Source organism: Pezoporus flaviventris, unplaced genomic scaffold, assembly GCF_033815535.1.
Source record: "Pezoporus flaviventris isolate CSIRO_AGI_PZ_B2104156 unplaced genomic scaffold, CSIRO_AGI_Pfla_v1 ptg000013l, whole genome shotgun sequence".
Classification (NCBI taxonomy): domain Eukaryota; kingdom Metazoa; phylum Chordata; class Aves; order Psittaciformes; family Psittacidae; genus Pezoporus; species Pezoporus flaviventris.
Window position 1 is genome coordinate 21,551,565 of NW_026892561.1, and position 17,906 is coordinate 21,569,470.

General features: G+C 38.2%; 1 protein-coding gene across 6 annotated transcripts in view; it reads left to right on the plus strand.

Annotated features, from left to right (window-relative positions):
* HMCN1 (hemicentin 1) overlaps positions 1-17,906 on the plus strand; it is a 190,942-nt gene that overhangs the window by 65,419 nt on the left and 107,617 nt on the right. For all 6 annotated transcript variants that reach the window (XM_061452120.1, XM_061452119.1, XM_061452121.1 and 3 more), the window contains 6 exons: positions 11,675-11,816; positions 12,515-12,642; positions 13,346-13,459; positions 14,693-14,851; positions 15,563-15,757; positions 16,605-16,703. In XM_061452120.1, coding sequence (XP_061308104.1) covers positions 11,675-11,816; positions 12,515-12,642; positions 13,346-13,459; positions 14,693-14,851; positions 15,563-15,757; positions 16,605-16,703 — 837 coding nt within the window. The remainder of the gene's footprint in view (positions 1-11,674; positions 11,817-12,514; positions 12,643-13,345; positions 13,460-14,692; positions 14,852-15,562; positions 15,758-16,604; positions 16,704-17,906) is intronic.

Genomic DNA, 17,906 nt, shown 5'->3' on the forward strand with positions numbered 1-17,906 from the left:
CAAGTGAATGGAGCCTGAAGTAGTTTTGTTGTTAGTGTCTCTTTCAGAGTAGAACACAGAAGTACCTATGCATGCATGCACACACACACACCACTCTCCAATATCTACAGTCTGTTTCCAAGTAGAGAAAACTTACAGGCTGGCTAGGTGGATTTTTAAGGTTCTTCCCCCCAGTGAAACTGCAGCTATAGTTACGTGTGTGTAACTAAATTGGTAAAAGTTTCTGTATAAATCTTTATAACAGAATAATACTTCTAAGTGCTTCTATGCAATATGTTATTGTATCTGGTTTATAATGATGATGTATGAAGAGCTAATCACAATTTTATGAAGGACTAGTTTTTATGAATCCAAGGACTTTAAAAATATGTCAAAACTGCAAAAGGCAGTGTGCTTGAGACCAAACAAGGTTTAGACTGGAGCAGTTGCTGCATATCAGGAAGAAACTGAAAAAAAAAGTATATATGCAGTAATTTTTCTTAGAGCAGATCTGTTTACAATTTGAAAGTACTGCAGGTTTTTCTGTTTGCCTTGGTCAGGTGGAGATTTGAACCTTTGTTTCCTTATTACCTATCTGTGGGTAAGAAGAAACTAAACTTAATGTTTTTGAAAATAAGAAAAACCCTATTCTGTTCACTTGAATGTGACTGACAGGATATTTGCTTGCTGATGATATTGGGTTATGTTCTGTGGGTAGCTTCATTAACTTTGCTGCTGTAATTCTAGTACTTTGTTAACTGAAAAACAGAATTGTGGAAAAAAGAAACATTCAATGAGATTGCTTGGCTTTAAGTCCTCCAAAACAGAGAAAGGTCAAAAGTGGAGTTAGAGCACTTACTAACAGGATGTATTTTTTCTTACAGGAAAAGCATGTTGGTTTACCAAGGTGGAATAAGTAGGTGTGCAATCAGTTATGTAGAACCTATTACAAAATATGGCAAGAATAAAGTGCTTCTTCATTGATCTCTTTGAGTTACCATTAGATGGCTACAGCTGAGTTAAATTGTTAAAACAGAGTTAAAACTGCCAAATTTCTAGCAAGGCTGAAGGAGGGAGAAGCCATAAAAAAAAAAGTCAACCCCATCCCTATATATTTGGAAGACTTGGTTTTAAATTCTACAGGGTGTTTCCATTAAGGCAGTTATTCAAGCGTGTCAAAGGCAGCAATAGAAGCACCTCCCTCACTCACTCATTCATCTCTTCCTGAGATTTAGATTTTCCTCTCTTATGTCTGTAGACCAGCTGGGAGCTTCAACACAATGACTAAACTCCTTCTGGCAGGTTTTTGATAATAAAGCTAAATGAAGTTTACTGCTGCTACAGCAAAATACTGAGTTTCAAATCACTTATATATGTAAAATGATTATATCAAATAGTTGTGAATTATGCTTTGGCTGGTACTGGTATTGTTATAGCTTTAAAGCACATCAGAGAGAACACTCTTGGACATTTTAGACAGGCTTAGTTGACAGTCTGAGTTGTGTTTTCTTTCATTTATGATGAAAGATGCTTAGAACAGAATAAATATGTAGGAAATGCTAAGATGCAGCTGAATTCAGATTTATGGAGTAGTGTCTCTTTGGAAAAAATAATTTACTGCCAACCTTTCAAATGGCTGTACGAAGATAAATTGTATCAGAATGGTTGGATGCACCATTATTTGTGATAATTTTAATTTGCTTGGACAAAATGATTTCTACCAGATTTCTGGAGGTACTTTGTGTGATTGTCATGTACAATACAAGTACAATAGTGCTTGTTAGTATCTAGAGTGGTATTCAAAAAAGCAGTTTATATTTGGCAGCAAAAGAGTAAAGGGTGGTTGTGGTTATATGCAAGAAGCACAAGCTTTACAGGGTCGTCAGTATTAACATCCTGAAGAGGAAATCTTGAAGTCTTGTTAGTTGATTGAGATGGATTCATGCTTTGTATAGTTGCAGAATGTCAAATTAAATTCATATTGAAGCCCTTTATTATTGTTGGAACAGTTCCTTATAGATCTCTGTATTTTGGATCATAAATGCTACTTTCATCCCCTTTTTCTTTCTAGAGTGGGAGTTAAGGCAGAGAACAAATGTTGGTAGCTCAAAAAATAACTTGGCATCTGCTTTACTTGCTTAAGTGGATTGTAGTGAGCCCTTGTTTTGAAAGCTATCAGTTTGATGTTGCTGTTTGTGAAAGGGAACATTCATCTGATTTATTTATTTTTTTTTGCCAGCAGCTGAACAAATACAGACTGAAATCTTGAATAAAGGTTGACGATTTCTCTCAGTTGCATGTTCTGCATTGAGGAGAACATAGTAACTAATTGTTCCACGCTAATAATGAGCACAGACTGATGAAGATCCCTTTAAAACTTTTCTCTATTTGTGATCTGGTGGTATACTGCTCAGTCTGAAAAATCACTTAATGCAGCTTAATAAATTTCAAGGAATAAAAGCTCTTGAGCTGTCTAGGCTTGGATTGGTGCTTATTGAGTGCTATGACTAACTTTTAATGTAGACACTCAATTTTGGATGTTGTTAAATAGCTGCATAGTATGAATTGTTAAAGTCCTCCCACAGATTGGTCTTACGTGGAAACAAATGAGTATTCACTACATTTCAGGTACTTCATATAATTTGTCAAAAGCCTGGAGGAACATATTGCAGCCATGTGAGGCTAGAGATTCTTCAGGAGCATGAAACATTATATATAAACTTTTCAATTATATGTTTCACATGGATGCATGAAATTCCATGAGCATGTGAAGTTTTACTTCCAGTTTGTTATATTCTTGCAGGCAAAATGTGTGCTATATGCATATTTATCAGGTTGAATTAGTATAGCATGTTTTGGTAGCTTTATTTTTTTTTCTTGATGTTTTCATACACATAAGAAGTATTAATTTGTGGGGGATTTGAGGCATTTAGGCTTTTTTTTTTAAATTGAAATAATGATATAATGTGCATACTAAAGAGATTGATTTGTGGTGGGTTTTTGTTTCCTTCCCCCTTCAAGAATTTCAAATACACAATTAAAATTCAGATCACTCTAATCTGGGTGATGCTGAATGTGCAGTATTGTTTTTGCGTGTAAGTAAGAGTAGAGAAGGAAGCATTTCTTTTAATGATTGCAACTGTCTTTTGCTTCTATAACACAGCTGTATAGTATGTAGAAACTTCTCTGTCTTTTGTGTGTGTTTATGTTGGTGATTAGGAGAGATGTTTGAGTTTAATAATCTTGGTATACAATGAATTCCATCAGAAGATTAACAAGAAGTGAAGCAACACTGAATATTTGCTCTTATTGGGAGCCATCTAAGTGCCAGCTCTTGTGCATTGAGCTCACTGATGAGCAGCATGAAGGTCAGCGTACTATTCAGATGCATTTCTTTCTACAAGCAGAATAAAATCATACATACTGTAGCTGCTGTTCCATCCATAGTGGGTTTCCTTTGCCTGCTTATTTGCCAAATATTTGAAAATGTTTAAATGAAGTCAGTACTGCCATAGCAGCTGAAAGGCATTTTTAGTTATTGCTTACAAGTAGTGCTGTTAAATAATTCAACAAGCTGTGCTAGTGGCTAAGCCACACCTGCAAGAAGTAAGCCCTGATGAAGTTTGCCAATGATACCAAACTGAGTGGAGGAGTAGACATTTTTTGAGAGCTACACTGCAGGGTGACCTGGATAGGCTGGAAAAGTGGGCTAATAAGAACCTTATCAAGTTCAACAAAGACAAGTGTAAGATCTTGCACAATCCAAGAGTGCAGCACAGGCTGAGATCTACCTGGCTGGGGAGCAGCTCTGTGGAAAGGGACCTGGGGGTCTTGGTGGACAGCAAGCTCAATATGGGTGAACAGTATGATCCTGAGGCAAAGAAAGCCAACAAAGGTATCACTAGCAGAGATAAAAATGTCATTATCCCACTTGGTGCTTGTCAGGGACCTGGAATTCTGTGCTCAGTTTTGGTACCCGCTTACAGAAAGGATTTGGACAGTCTGGAAAGGGTTCAGGGCAGGGCCACAAAGATGGTCAAAGAACTGGGAAGCCTGCCACATGAGGAAAGTCTGAGAGAACTAGCCTTGGGTAAAGTAGGCTTAGGAGAGACCTTATCATCATGTTCCAGTATTTATAGGATGACTACAAAGAAGATGGAGACTCCCTTTTTACAAGGAGTCACATGGAAAAGGTCAGGGGTAATAACTCTCTAGGGTTATCTGCCACTCAGGAAAATTAATGAGTGTCACCAAGTCCATTTGCCTTCTCAACGCAGCCACCATTGGTAAGAGGTTCTTTTTTTTTATTTTGTTTGGTGAAGGTGAACTGATGGGGAAAAAATGTTTGCACCTTAGGCATATCACTCTTCTGGCCCGATTTGCATGAATTGGCCTGGATTGTCTGGGAAGGTTTTTTGATAATATTCCCAGGGTAAGATTATCTACAGATCAGTTCAAAAGCAGAAAAGACAAAGTGCTCTCATCCATTTAGAAATATCCTTCAATTTTCTGTTTCTTTTAGAAGAATTGTTGCAAATTCAAATAAATAAGCGATGATTAAGGTTTTGCATTTTTTATAGTATTCAAATTGTCACAGGATGAGTTCTTACTCCAAAAAATTTAAGTCCTAACTTGATGAAAGGTAAAAAAATTCAGTTATTAAACAGGAAATTAGTGTCATGCTTCGTAATTTCTGTCATTTGATTTCTTGCTCATTATTTTCTTGCTGCTTTCTCACAAATGTAGGCAAGTATTGCTACAAGGAGTTTTGGAGTAGTAGAACTGTAACATTTCTAGAAATTGGTATTTCTAGATGTCTTCTGACCTACACAAACCTCTGGTTCAAGGCAATATACCATATGGATCTCTTGGAAACTAGCTTCTTGCTGGATACTTGATCTCTGTTACTGTAACAGCTAATAAAAAGCACAAGGAAATACTTAAACTATTAAATGCTGTATTTGTTGCTATAAAAAAGGTGTTTGATTCATGATCCTTCCAGGGGTGTGCAGTCCTGGTAATACATAGGAATATAAACAGGTTAAATTTACACTTAAAAAAAGTGAGCTGTCTCTCCATCATGTGAAGATGGGAATACTTCCGCTGAGAAAACCCGCTAAGTTTCAGAGGTTGAAGTCCCCTATTTCACTTTCTGTAAAGAAGTGGTTTTCAGAGATATTTCTTTATCTGCGGCATGCCAGTGCTGCTCTGCTGGATAGGAAGCCTGGCTTTTTTGTTTTCACTTATAAAGATGTTCAAGTATTTTTTCCTGAATCTACCAAATTCTAGGGCTGAGTACAAGCCTGAGATAGTGACATGAAGAGGAAGGAGCCCATTTCCTGTCCTTCTGAAGGGAGGCAATTGTAAAGGCTGAGTATATGGTGTGTAGGATGTCAGCTTTCTTTATGGCCTCTTGCTGACAGCTGGTGAATACTTATTGTGTGCTTAATTTTTCCTGGTAGAGTCTGCATGTGGTGAGTGAATGCCAACTTAAAGGAAGTGAAGGGAGCTTATGTGAAATGATTTTGTTAGAAGACTCTGGCTGAAGTATAGCTGCATGTCTTTTGGGGAGTAGTTCTTTTGACTATAGGGAGAAACTAGGTGGTCCTTCCCCCATGTCTTTCACAGTGCATGTACTTTCTTAGTGCTGGGGTGGATGCTGTATAGTATATTACAGCAGACCAACTTGTCCTATCCTGTGGTAGCAAAGAGTGCTATTGACATAGCTGAAATTGCAGCTTGTGCATACTCTCCAGCTGAACAACAAGATCCAAATAATGCTTCCCCTCCAGCTTCAAGGAGAGTCTCACAAAAGCAACCATTAATGCTACTGCTGTGTCTTGTTTACCTGAGCAGTAATACCATACGCATAACAATACCATAACCTGAGAGTTTACCATAAGCAGATATTTCTGTGATTTATTGTGCAGCATCACCTTTGCAGATTGCCAGGGATGATGCAGGATGGCATACCTTGCATTTCTGCATAGTTGAGGATGGATTAAGAAGGAGATCAGTGAGAACTTGGCAGCTAAGTGAGACAGCTGGCAAGAGAATGAAGCAAGATAATAAATTCCAAAGACAATATTTCTTTTTAGTTAGGGTCGCTTGGTTGATGCCAAAAGCACTGATGAATGTGACTGGCTGATTAACGTTGAAGGCTACTTTTTGTTTATCCCTATTGAATGTTTTGATCATTATTCATGCTGTAAGAAATCTGTTCTCGGCTCACTATTCAAACAGGAGCCTTTGTCATTTTTTCTGTTTACGTGCAACTTTTCTTCTACACTTCTTTGATTTGGCTTGTGAGCAAAGTATAAAACTGAATATTAATTCCAATGCATATTGCTAAAGCGTGATTTAAACTTACTAGGAATCAGATGAATGGAGGATTCATTTTCTGAATGTAATGATAGGTTATATGTATTTGTGTTGTTATTTCATAACTTAGGATATAATGTGATTTTTTTTTTTTGCCTGATCTGACATCAAAGTGGAAATCTGCACTCTGGGAGAAATTCTTCATAGCCTCAGTCTTCTGTCTCACCTGCTGACATATGTTAATAGCTATCATAATGATAGAGTCGGATATTTTTTTTCTCCCCTGTGCTTTCTCAGTATGCACTCCTGACACTAACGCAATGTAGGTTTTTAGACAGTTTCAGATCAAAGCCATTTGTTTCCATTTGTATCTTTCCATGCGGAAAAACTAAGGCATATCCATAAAACAGTACCACAAGACTTTGTAGACATTGCTGTGGTCACACAGAACTTCAGTCAGAAAAGGATTAATTTTTCACACTGACGCTACAGTTCCTATATTATTAAAAGTAGGGCTTTGTGATAAGCATCTGCTCTTGTAGAATCTTGGTAGATAGCTGCAAAAGTAGGTCAATTCAGACCCTTTTTAATTGATGCTAACAAGAATGGGTTGTTACTATAGAAAACTGTTAGTGAGCAGGCTGGACACAGAGATGGGGCTGTACCTATTCCTTGCCATTATCTGTGTGCATGTAGCTGTTCTTATTTAGCCTTAGTTAATGAACTATGTGTCAGTTAACATGTAATCATTCAATTTTCCAAAAATGCTGTTAGTGTAAAAGGCAATAAAGAATCTTAAGGGTGAGCACAAAAATATTGGTATAAGTAATGATTCAGTCAAATTCCATCTGCAGGGTAGCTTTTTGAAAAATATTTCAGTTAAAGAAAAAAAAAGCATGCATGAAGTATTGGAAAAAACATTGGCAATGACTGTGTTTGCTAATAAAGGGTGATCTTATTTTTTTTTTAATGTTGTATGAAATAAAAATTTGGTATTTGCTATCCATTTCTTCATGCTTAGTTGAACTGCTTCACATGGCTTTAATGAATATTAGGGCCAAAAACAGTGCTTCAGACCTGGAAAGCTTCAAACCAGCCTTCTTTCTCAAGCCTTACATGGGATCTATGTTGTGTAAAAGGTTTTATTCTACAGCCTTGAATGGGATTGGCGCTGTCAGAAGCTTGTGCTTCTCTGGCTGATGTACAAATCTTCTTCCCTATGCTACAGAAAACAAAGCAAAAGAAATCATACTGATCTGTCATAAAAGAAAGCCAATTCTGTGGGCCTGCCTTGTTGCAGGCCTTTCAGCAAGAAAACAAGATGGTTGATTAAAGGCAAATGTGGCCTCACTGATTCTAGCTGGTAGCTTGTTTGTTACAGCTGTGTATATTGACTTCTTCAGCAAATTTGATGACTTGCATGTTAAATGCAAATTCCTTTCTTCATCATCTGCTCACCTGATAATATCATTTTATGGAAATAACTGCATGAGCAATGGTGTGTTGCCAAAGCTTGATGAGTAACTGCCATCTGAGACAAACAGTTTCCTAATACTGACATGAGAGGCTGCAGGACCAGAGCCCGCAGAATCTCTCCCAGTGTCTCTTGGCAGGATTTAAAACAAAATAAGAATAGCTGAGAAATCTCTGCACATCATGAATCGCTTGAGGACAGTTCTGTAACTTACATCCATTTCTTGCCTCTCCCTGCCCCCGCTCCTATCTGGATTTAATTCTAGTACTTCTGGAGCTACGGTTCTGCCTTCCCCTGGTGCTTTTCCTCTGGGAGCTAAGAGGCTTCAGAGCTGTTATGAAACATAGGAGGAACTTTTTCAAACCCTGCAACTTTTTATTAGATCTACTTTTAGAATAGAATAGTTAGGGTTTGAAAGGACCGTAAGATCATTTAGTTCCAACCCCCCTGCCATGGGCAGGGACACCTCACACTAAACCATGGCTCTGTCCAACCTGGCCTTGAACACCACCAGGGATGGAGCACTCACAGCTCCTTGGGCAACCCATTCCAGTGCCTCACCACCCTTACAGTCAAGAACTTCTTCCTTATATCCAGTCTAAACTTCCTCTGTTTAAGTTTTAACCCATTACCCCTTGTCCTGTCAATACAGTCCCTAATGAAGAGTCCCTCCCCAGCATCCTTGTAGGCCCCCTTCAGATACTGGAAGGCTGCTATGAGGTCTCCAGCCAACCTTCTCTACTCCAGGCTGAACAGCCCCAACTTTCTCAGCCTATCTTCATACAGGAGGTGCTCCAGTCCCCTAATCATCCTTGTGGCCCTTTTCTGGACTTGTTCCAACAGTTCCATGTCCTTTTTCTGTTGAGGACACCAGAACTGCACACAATACTCCAAGTGAGGTCTCAAAAGATCAAAGTAGAGGGGCAGGACCACCTCCTTCTACCTGCTGGTCATGCTCCTTTTGATGCAGCCCAGGATACGGTTGACTTTCTGGGCTGCGAGCGCACACTGCAGCCTGCTCATGTTCATTTTCTCATCAATCGATACTCCCAAGTCCTTCTCCACAGGGCTGCTCTGAATCTCTTATCTGCCCACCCTGTAGCTGTGCCTGGGATTGCTCCTACCCAGGTGTAGGACCTTGCACTTGGCTTGGTTAAACTTCATGAGGTTGGCATCAGCCCACCTCACAAGCGTGTCAAGGTCCCTCTGGATGGCATTCCTTCCCTCCAGCGTATCAACCAAACCACACAGCTTGGTGTCATCGGCAAACTTGCTGAGGGCGCACTCAATCCCACTGTCCATGTCAGCAACAAAGATATTGAGCAAGACTGGTCCCAACACTGATCCCTGAGGGACACCACTCGTTACTGGTCTCCACCGGACATTGAACCATTGACCACAACTCTTTGTGTGCGGCCATCCAGCCAGTTCTTTATCCACCGAGTGGTCCATCCATCAAATTGATGCCTCTCCAATTTAGAGACAAAGATGTCATGCAGGACAGTGTCGAATGCTTTGCCCAAGTCCAGGTAGATGGTGTCAGTTGCTCTACCCCTGTCCATCAGTTCTGTAGCCCCATCATAGAAGGCCACCAAATTGGTCAGGCAGGATTTCCTCTTAGTGAAGCCACGCTGGCTGTCACCAAGCACCTTGTTGATTTTCATGTGCCTTAGCATGCCTTCCAGGAGAATCTGCTCCAAGATTTTGCCAGGCACAGAGGTGAGACTGACTGGTCTGTGGTTCCCTGAGTCATCCATTTGCCCCTTCTTGAGAATGGGGGTTATATTTCCCTTTTTCCAGTCATCGGGAACTTCACCTGACTGCCATGAAAATAGGAGACTGCCATGTTTCATGTCTATGGGACATTATGTACTCCCTTGCTTTGCAGCTGTAATGTGTTGAAATTAATCTGTATTATGGATATTATCCATTCACTGGATAATCCATTATCCATAATGAATGGAATCTACAGAGCCTGTAGAGGAACAGAAGCTTGGTTAAAGTCAGCTGAGGGTGACTTAATTGCTAATATCTATAACCTTGCCAAATTGTATTTTCTTATGCTACTATTGATAAACCTTTTCATGTAAAAGGTGAAGAGCTCTCCTACTGTTCTTATCTGTACTCTTAATTTGATGTTTGGGCATTTTAAAACCATTTTATTATTATCTCATTTTCTGTCAGTCACTAATACCCCCTCATTACTGTGCTGAGATTGTAGGGAAGAAGATTGTTTTCAAAGTTCTGTGTTTTGATGCCATTAACTTACAAACATGTTGACTAAAACCCAGTGGTTTTGCCCACCAATGAAGCAGAAACTGCCTCTCTTCTGTCCTAGAAGCAGCACGATCTTCTGCAGGCAGATTCTTCCAGGCCATAAACACTGTGGTTTATTAGTTCACACTTTTTTAAGGAAATGGTATTACAACATAGAACATAGACAATAATTTTCTTCCTTGCAATGACAATGAAGAGGTTGTACTACTAGTTCTTCCAGAAGGGCATTTGTAGTAGCACTCTGAATTGTTTCTTTTTGCATTATGGGAGACCAAAGCAGACGGGTTTATGCTGTTTTCCTGGAAGTTGCATGGCATCACACTTTCACCTTGTCCTTGATCTATGATTACATCATCCTATAGACTTGGACACATTTTTTCCAGCCATGAAAACATGCCAAACATCACCCGAGTTGATAGGATGGTGTAATTTCTGCTGAAGGTAATAAAAGAAAACTATTCAGAGCTGCCTTAGATTCAAGGTACCTCTGTGTTACATGAGTTTAGCCTCTTTCATGCTCACAAAAGAGAGAGTTAGGCTTAAGCTTTTCATTCTATGGCTGCAAGTAGAGATTGTCTGCAGAGGAATACATGTTAATGCAGTGTGCAATTAGCAATAAGCAAAGCTCCCCAAAGGAAGATTGCTTCTATTGATCTAATAGTAGCCAATTTCATGCTATAACTAAGATGAAGTAGCTGCAGTCAGTACTACGAGTTGCTACTTTTTCATCCATTGAGTGGTGTGATTCTTTTTCTTACCACCATAAGACAGAATCAAATGTACTACAGAAGAAAATGTCAGTTGACTCAAGTTGTTTTGGTGGTGTCTTTTTTCATTGAGGAAATCTGTCAAAGATAATGAATTCTGTGAAGTTCACAAGTCACACTTTTCAGGTGAAAATGCAGCTGAAATGTGTAACATCCACTGGCATTGTTAATGCTGCAGATTCAGTTATCTTAAACATGACTTTGCTGTTAATTTCTTTCTCTGTGTGTGCACATATATCATGACTTATTTCCATCACTCAGCTTACATTCTTACCATTAGCCTGCCTGAAGATTTACGCTCATTTGCATTAATTTTCAGGAGCCTGAAATTTGTCTGGCTCTGTTGCTGCTTTGCTGAGTTTTAAGTATGCATTAAAAAAATCTAAGTTGACTGTTAAATAATTACTGCATTCAAGTTGAATTCATGTGAAACCACTAATGCTCTCTTAGTTTCTATACAGAAAGATGACCTCTCACAGCTTATGCCTGTGTCAGCCTGGCTTTGTCACCTTGATGGATCATACTGGTGAACTTTGCTTGGTTCTGGCAGCGTTTTGTCAGAATTGATGCCCACATTTGAGAGTTCCAAATTCTGCATCAAAGAGCAAACCAAACTGTGTAGGCATGTGAATTAATTTGGTCTCTGTACCCCAGATCCTGACTTACTATCTTTTATAAAGGTATACATGTTTTGGGCTGAGGAACTGGTAGACTGTGCTAGACAAAGTGAGGAAACAAGTGGTATCTGACATTTATTAGGATTGTTTTTTTTTCTATGGAGCTGTTTGAAAATGGGAGTAAAATGAGTATTTTCTAAATGATTATTTTTAATTGCTGCTTTTAATTTTTTTACTAGAACCACCTAGGGTTGTCATTTCACCTAAGAATCAGACTTTTACAGAAGGCTCTGAAGTGTCTATCAGGTGTTCTGCAACGGGTTATCCAAAGCCGACAGTAGTATGGACACACAACGATATGTTTATTATTGGTTCAAGCAGGTAGGGGTTATGGATGTCTTTATTGTTTTTTTCCTATGTGAGAAAGAAATTTTAAACAATGACAAAATATTCTCACTAATTCTTTCACAGGAGTCTGTGAGTTTTGGAAATAGCATCTTAACCTTCATTTTTATAAGTCTTTAATTTCAATTTCCTCAACTATAAAATAGGAATATTTTAGTTCTCTTCTTCAGAAGGCTTTTCACAAGATTCATTTAAAGGCTTTTCACAAAATGCATTGATATTTTCTGCTAAATATAATAATACTAATATTGTTGTTTAGCATGGGAAAATAAACCAGCAATACCTCTGATGCCCAGCAACAGGACGAGGAGCAGTGATGTAAACTAAAACACAAGTTTTACCTTAGAATGAGGAAGAACTTCTCTATGCTGAGGGTGGCAGAGCAGTGGAACAGGCTGCCAGGAAGGTTGTGGAGTTTCACTTTCTGGAGGCATTCAAAACCTGCTTGGACATTTTCCTGTGTAACCTGCTCTGGGTAGCCCTGCCTTGGCATGGGGGGCTGTGCAAGATGATCTCCATAGATCCCTTCCAACCCTAACGATTTTATGATTGTTATTCTGTAACACCTGCTCATAAGCCATCTGGTTATCCTGCTGCTGTTACTGCTTGTAGTGTGGATGTGTTACTCTTTTTTATTTAACTAATCAAGTTTTTTGTCCCCTGTGTGTTCACAGGTATAGGTTGACCCCAGAAGGCACCTTAGTCATAAGAAAGGCAATACCAAAAGATGCAGGAATTTATGGTTGTTTAGCAAGTAACTCAGCTGGGACAGAGAAACAACTATCCACTCTTACATACATTGGTAAGTAAAAGAAGCTGTAGGGGAATTAAAAAGCAAACTAATACATCGTTAGGGAAGAAATGTTAAAATCAGTAGAACATACTGGTAGGAATCTAAAAAAATAGAAAATATGGTGAATATTTTACAAATGTCCCTTTGGTTTTTTGTTCAAATCTGAGTAGTATTTTTAAGTGGCATTTGGGGCTTCATGTTTCTTATGCTGTTTTTAAGAAAAATAAATAAATAAATAAATAAGGGGTATTAAAGTGGGGTAGGCTTGCAAACCTGAGCAGGCCTTTGGAAAAGGAATCGTGAAATTTCTGTGAAATTCTTGTAGCATGCTTAGCACTCCAGAGTCCAAATTGCTCAAGTTGTCATGTAAATTGTTTAAATTGTCATCTAAACACTATGTTAATATGTTAATAGCAGAGTATTAAAATGACCAACACCTGGCTGGAGAGGGAGAATGGCTCTTAACCTCTTTACGTTCTGTATGATGAAACTTCTCTGATTCTGTCCTTAAATTCCGGGTGCTCTGGATAGACTTTATTTTTTCATGTTTGCCAGTGTTTATCGCTTACCAGACATGATTTTTAAGCTTGTTTGACTTTAAATGCACATATTCTTCCATATAAAAGGGAAACTCATTATTTCATTGTTTATGTCTTAAAAATGGTGGAAGCTCTTGATGAGCAACTGATTTTTTCTATATTTTTTTTTTTAGAAGGCCCAACATTGACTGTAGTTCAAAGTGAAATTCTGGTTGCTCTTGGAGACACAACTATTATGGAGTGTAAACCAACTGGCATTCCACAACCCCAAGTTAAATGGTTTAAAGGTACACTCATTACTGTGTGTTTGGTGCATTTGTGTTAGCAGGAATAATGATCTTGAAGTGACTTCATTTCCTCAAAAATATAGTATTCAGGCAGTGACTGACCTGTGAAATTCTCTAAATCTAGAGGACATGGAACTTGATCTCTAGGGCATAAATTCTTGCTCCTGTTTAAGTACAGTGAATTAGCATACTGTATCATAATTATTAATAATAGTAATAATAATAATAAAAAAAGCTGAGCCTCTTGCCTACTAAAACAAGGTTCATTCTTCTGTCAGAAAATGTTGAGCTAAATGCCACAAAAAACAGAAGTAATTTTTCTGCCCAATTTTCCCATTGGGCATTTCCTCAAATTCCTTTGCTGTACATTGGGAATTTTTATATGTTCCTTCTTCCTAATCTCAGAGGTATCTACTATAATTTCTTTAGTAATGTGTATATTTGGTATCAAAACTTCAGGAGTTTTTACGGAGTTAAATGGGAGCCAGAGAATCCCATCTATCCCACTGAACATTTATTCTCAGAAAAGGCAGCTGGTTTCTGTGTGTGGTTGTATAAACCACCTGCTGATTTTCTGGAAAGCCAGTCATGTTGTTAGGTAGATATTGCCACCAGACAGCTTATCTAGTCCAGTATTTCGTCTCTGACAGCGGCTGGAGGGAAGCACAAAACTCTTTGTGGTCTGTTTGCAAATAACCTTCCTTCAAAGGAAGTTTCTTCTGAACTCACTGCAGTTAATGAATGGCTTGTATTTTAAAGCAGAGTCAGCAGACATTTGATATTCATCCCAAAGAGTACATGTGAGCCAATTCTGAATGTTACACATCAGGATTGTGTCTCCTGCTGTGCTTGAGATGTAGCAGAGAAGTTTTCTAGGTTTGTGGAGCTTCCAACTTGGTACAGAGCTGGCAGAGAAGTGGCTGTCCCATGTAGCCTCTAATTTGGGAAGAAGAAATACAGCCTGGTACACAGTCAATGCTGATCTCTGTCAAAACCTACTTGTATTTGTGTTCCCTTTGTGAAACAAATAAACAAATAAATAAATAAAAAAAAAAGATTGTATCTAATGTAGTAATGAATTTTTCTGCGCAGTTGAGAGAAAGTCAGAGCATGCATCTGCTGAAAGAATACAGCCATACTGTGAACTAATCTCAAACTTGGACACTGTTTTGTTGGAATAATTTTGATAAATACCCTGTCATATTTCAGTTACTTTTTTCTGCCTGGACTTAGGTGACTTAGAGTTGAGGCCGTCAGCATTTCTCATTATTGATATTCATCGGGGTCTTTTGAAGATCCAGGAAACACAAGACCTGGATGCTGGTGACTATACCTGTGTGGCTACCAATGATGCAGGGAGAGCTTCTGGAAAGATAACTCTAGATGTTGGCTGTAAGTAGCTTGCAATCTAGACAGTAAATACTCTAATTTCAGAGTTTCCCCATCTGGTCAATGGTTGCTTGGTTATCTGAATGTCTCTCACAAATGGTGATTACTAAGCTGTTTCCTTGTCCTATCTGGGCTCCAACTTTCCTCCACTCTTGCTTCTTTTGTGAAGTATGAAAGTTATGAGGAGGAAGGGAGAGGCAGAGGAGGAGGAAACTATTCAAACCTCAACCTGACATAGCTCTCAAATAGACAATACTGTCACACTAACTTTAGTTACTATGTAAGTTTTTTATAACTTAGCCCTTCCTCTCCTCTTTTCTTAATTTCTTCTAACTGCTTTTGGCCTGGCACATCACGTCTTGTTAAATGTATGTTCCTATCAGCCTCATAGAATTTCTGAAGCAATGAGCAATGCTATTAGAAGGAGATGAGTAACTTGCTAGCACTTGAGTATGCACTTTCATCTGATGGTGGTAGTTGTATCTTCATTTTTGTGAGATGTTTAGCCTACTTCTGAGCTCCCCATTGTAAGTACAGAGCATATAAGGCTGCTTTTGTAAGGTGTTGCTAGAGTTGTGAAACTTGTTAGAAGAATAATTGTGCATATGGGACATAAATGTAGGTTGTCAGTAGTGTAAGCAGAATGCCATCGTCTTGTTACAACCCCAATTCACATTGTGTTTTTTTTCTTTTTTTTTCTCCCTTCCCTACCAGCTCCCCCAGTTTTCACACAGGAGCCCAGTGATGAATCTGTGGATATTGGCTCAAACATCACACTGCCATGCTACGTTCAGGGTTACCCAGAACCAAAGGTTAAATGGAGGCGGTTAAATGGTGCTTCCCTTTTCTCAAGACCATTCGCAGTTAGTTCTGTCAGTCAACTCAGAACAGGAGCTCTGTCTATTAACAGTAGGTAGACTGAACTTCAAAAAAAAAAATTCCAGAAGGAAATATGACATATGCAGTGCAATTAAGTTGCTACAATACTTTATAAAATTGTTAAATTTTTAAAAAGAATGGGTTTTTGTCAGAGATTGTGTTCCTGATACTGTCTTCATTGCTTCTGAAACTCAGTTCATATTCCCATGAACTGCAGATTCAGTTACGTGTGACTTCACTGTTCTCATAGAAATTATTGCACCTTTGTCCTTTGTTTAATTTTTTTTTCTTTTTGCAAATTATTTCTGAACTGTTTTTAGACATGTCTTAATTTAAGTAATATTTAAAAATCCTTCAAGGGGCTTTGTGATTTTTGGTTTCTTATAGCTTTTCAGTCACCCTTACACTTGATGATGTTGTCCTGATTTCTTAATTAGCTTTTTTATTCCTTTGTATACATAATCAGGCTGGGTGAAGTAATTCCTCTCTACTGGACATACAGTGCAGTAGCTCATGTCTTTTGTACTATTTTGTTGGTACCTCTTCACATACAGACACATTGCTCTATGTAGTAAGCAATATTCTGCAGTCAGTGCACTATATGATAGTCTATATATTTCTTATACACATTAGTGTATATTAAATTATATGCCATAGATAAAGCAATGAAAAGTATCCTGTATATTTATATAATCAGTTTTGTTACTGTAGCGCTCGTATAGTCATCGCTTCTCTACTTGGTGACAGGTGGAAAAGAACCATCTGGCCAAACCTAAATATTTAACTGAAAAATAAAAGGATAAGGTATCCATATATTGCACACTTTCCAATATCATTTCAGATGCTGCAATTGGATTTACTTTTTTTCTCCCTCTAGATTTGTGGGTCAGTGATGAAGGAACTTACATCTGTGAAGCTGAGAACCAGTTTGGAAGGATTCAGTCACGTCCAGCCATGATAACAGTAACTGGACTGGGTAAGACTGATTAATGTCAGTGACAGCAAAGAAAGGGTAGACTGGCAGCATTTCAATATCTGGAGTACACTGGAGGAGGCAATAGTTGGTGGTGTTCATATAAAAATGAAGATGTTTGTGGGTTACATTCATACATCATGACATACTTATGCTATATTTACACATATGTATGCATACATACACGCAAATAGAATACACTTGTGTGGAATATTTAACTGATTGGAGTGAATCTTCAGCGTTAAAACATTATCTTCTGATTGACTACATTAATTCGAATTAATTCCATCTACACTTTACAACATGGAACTTAAAAAATAATTTATCCCGTCTTCTGTTTCTTCTTCCAAAGTGAATTTATTCAGGAATGAAAAATCAGTGATGTTTTGTTTTGCCATTTAAAAAAAGAACAAAAAGGCAGCTATGAACTTGCTTAGATCAGTGTGTTGATATAACTGGGAAGAAATCATGGCAATCCAAGAAGACAGTAAATGTCCAGCTTTGACAACAGCTGTGCTATTAAGGAGTTGTTTATTATCATAGTCAGGCAATTGGCAATAAAAAGAAAAATAATGCTATGGAATGTATACATTTGTGGGAGGGTGTGAATGGAGTCCAACTGCCATCAAAGAAACCATTTGTTAACTTAAAACACGTAGTAGGAATCTGTAATGTTAGTAGTATTTAATAAATGTGTTTTTACCTATTTAAAAGTGTTATTTGATCCCCATTACTTAAAATTATTTGACCAAGCATGTGCTCAGGAGTGCTTTCTGTTGGCTCTTTACAGAGAATGCAGTTTTCTGTGGGGCTATTGACCTCTCTTCTAACTTTTTAAAATTTTATGCCCAAAGGAAATTGCCACTTTTTTTTTTTTTTTTGTCCTCTCCAAACCTGCTGCTTCTGTTCTTTGGTATTTTGCCCAAGTAAGAGAAAATAATATATCGACTTGGTATCAGGGAAGCATGAGTTTTCAGGGAAGTGCTGGTTTGAATCCAATTTCAGCTAGACAACATCTTCACTTTCTGCCATTCCTTAATCTAAAGATTACTATATGTGCATTCCTTCAGCTTCCTTTCTGTCCCATGCTACCCACCCCTTAATTGGTTTGTTTCTTTTTTTTCCTTCCTGCATTGTTGACATTTCAGATATCAGAATCCCATCTTGTCATAAAATCGAGTAGGTTGGAACTCTCATGCTCTTTGT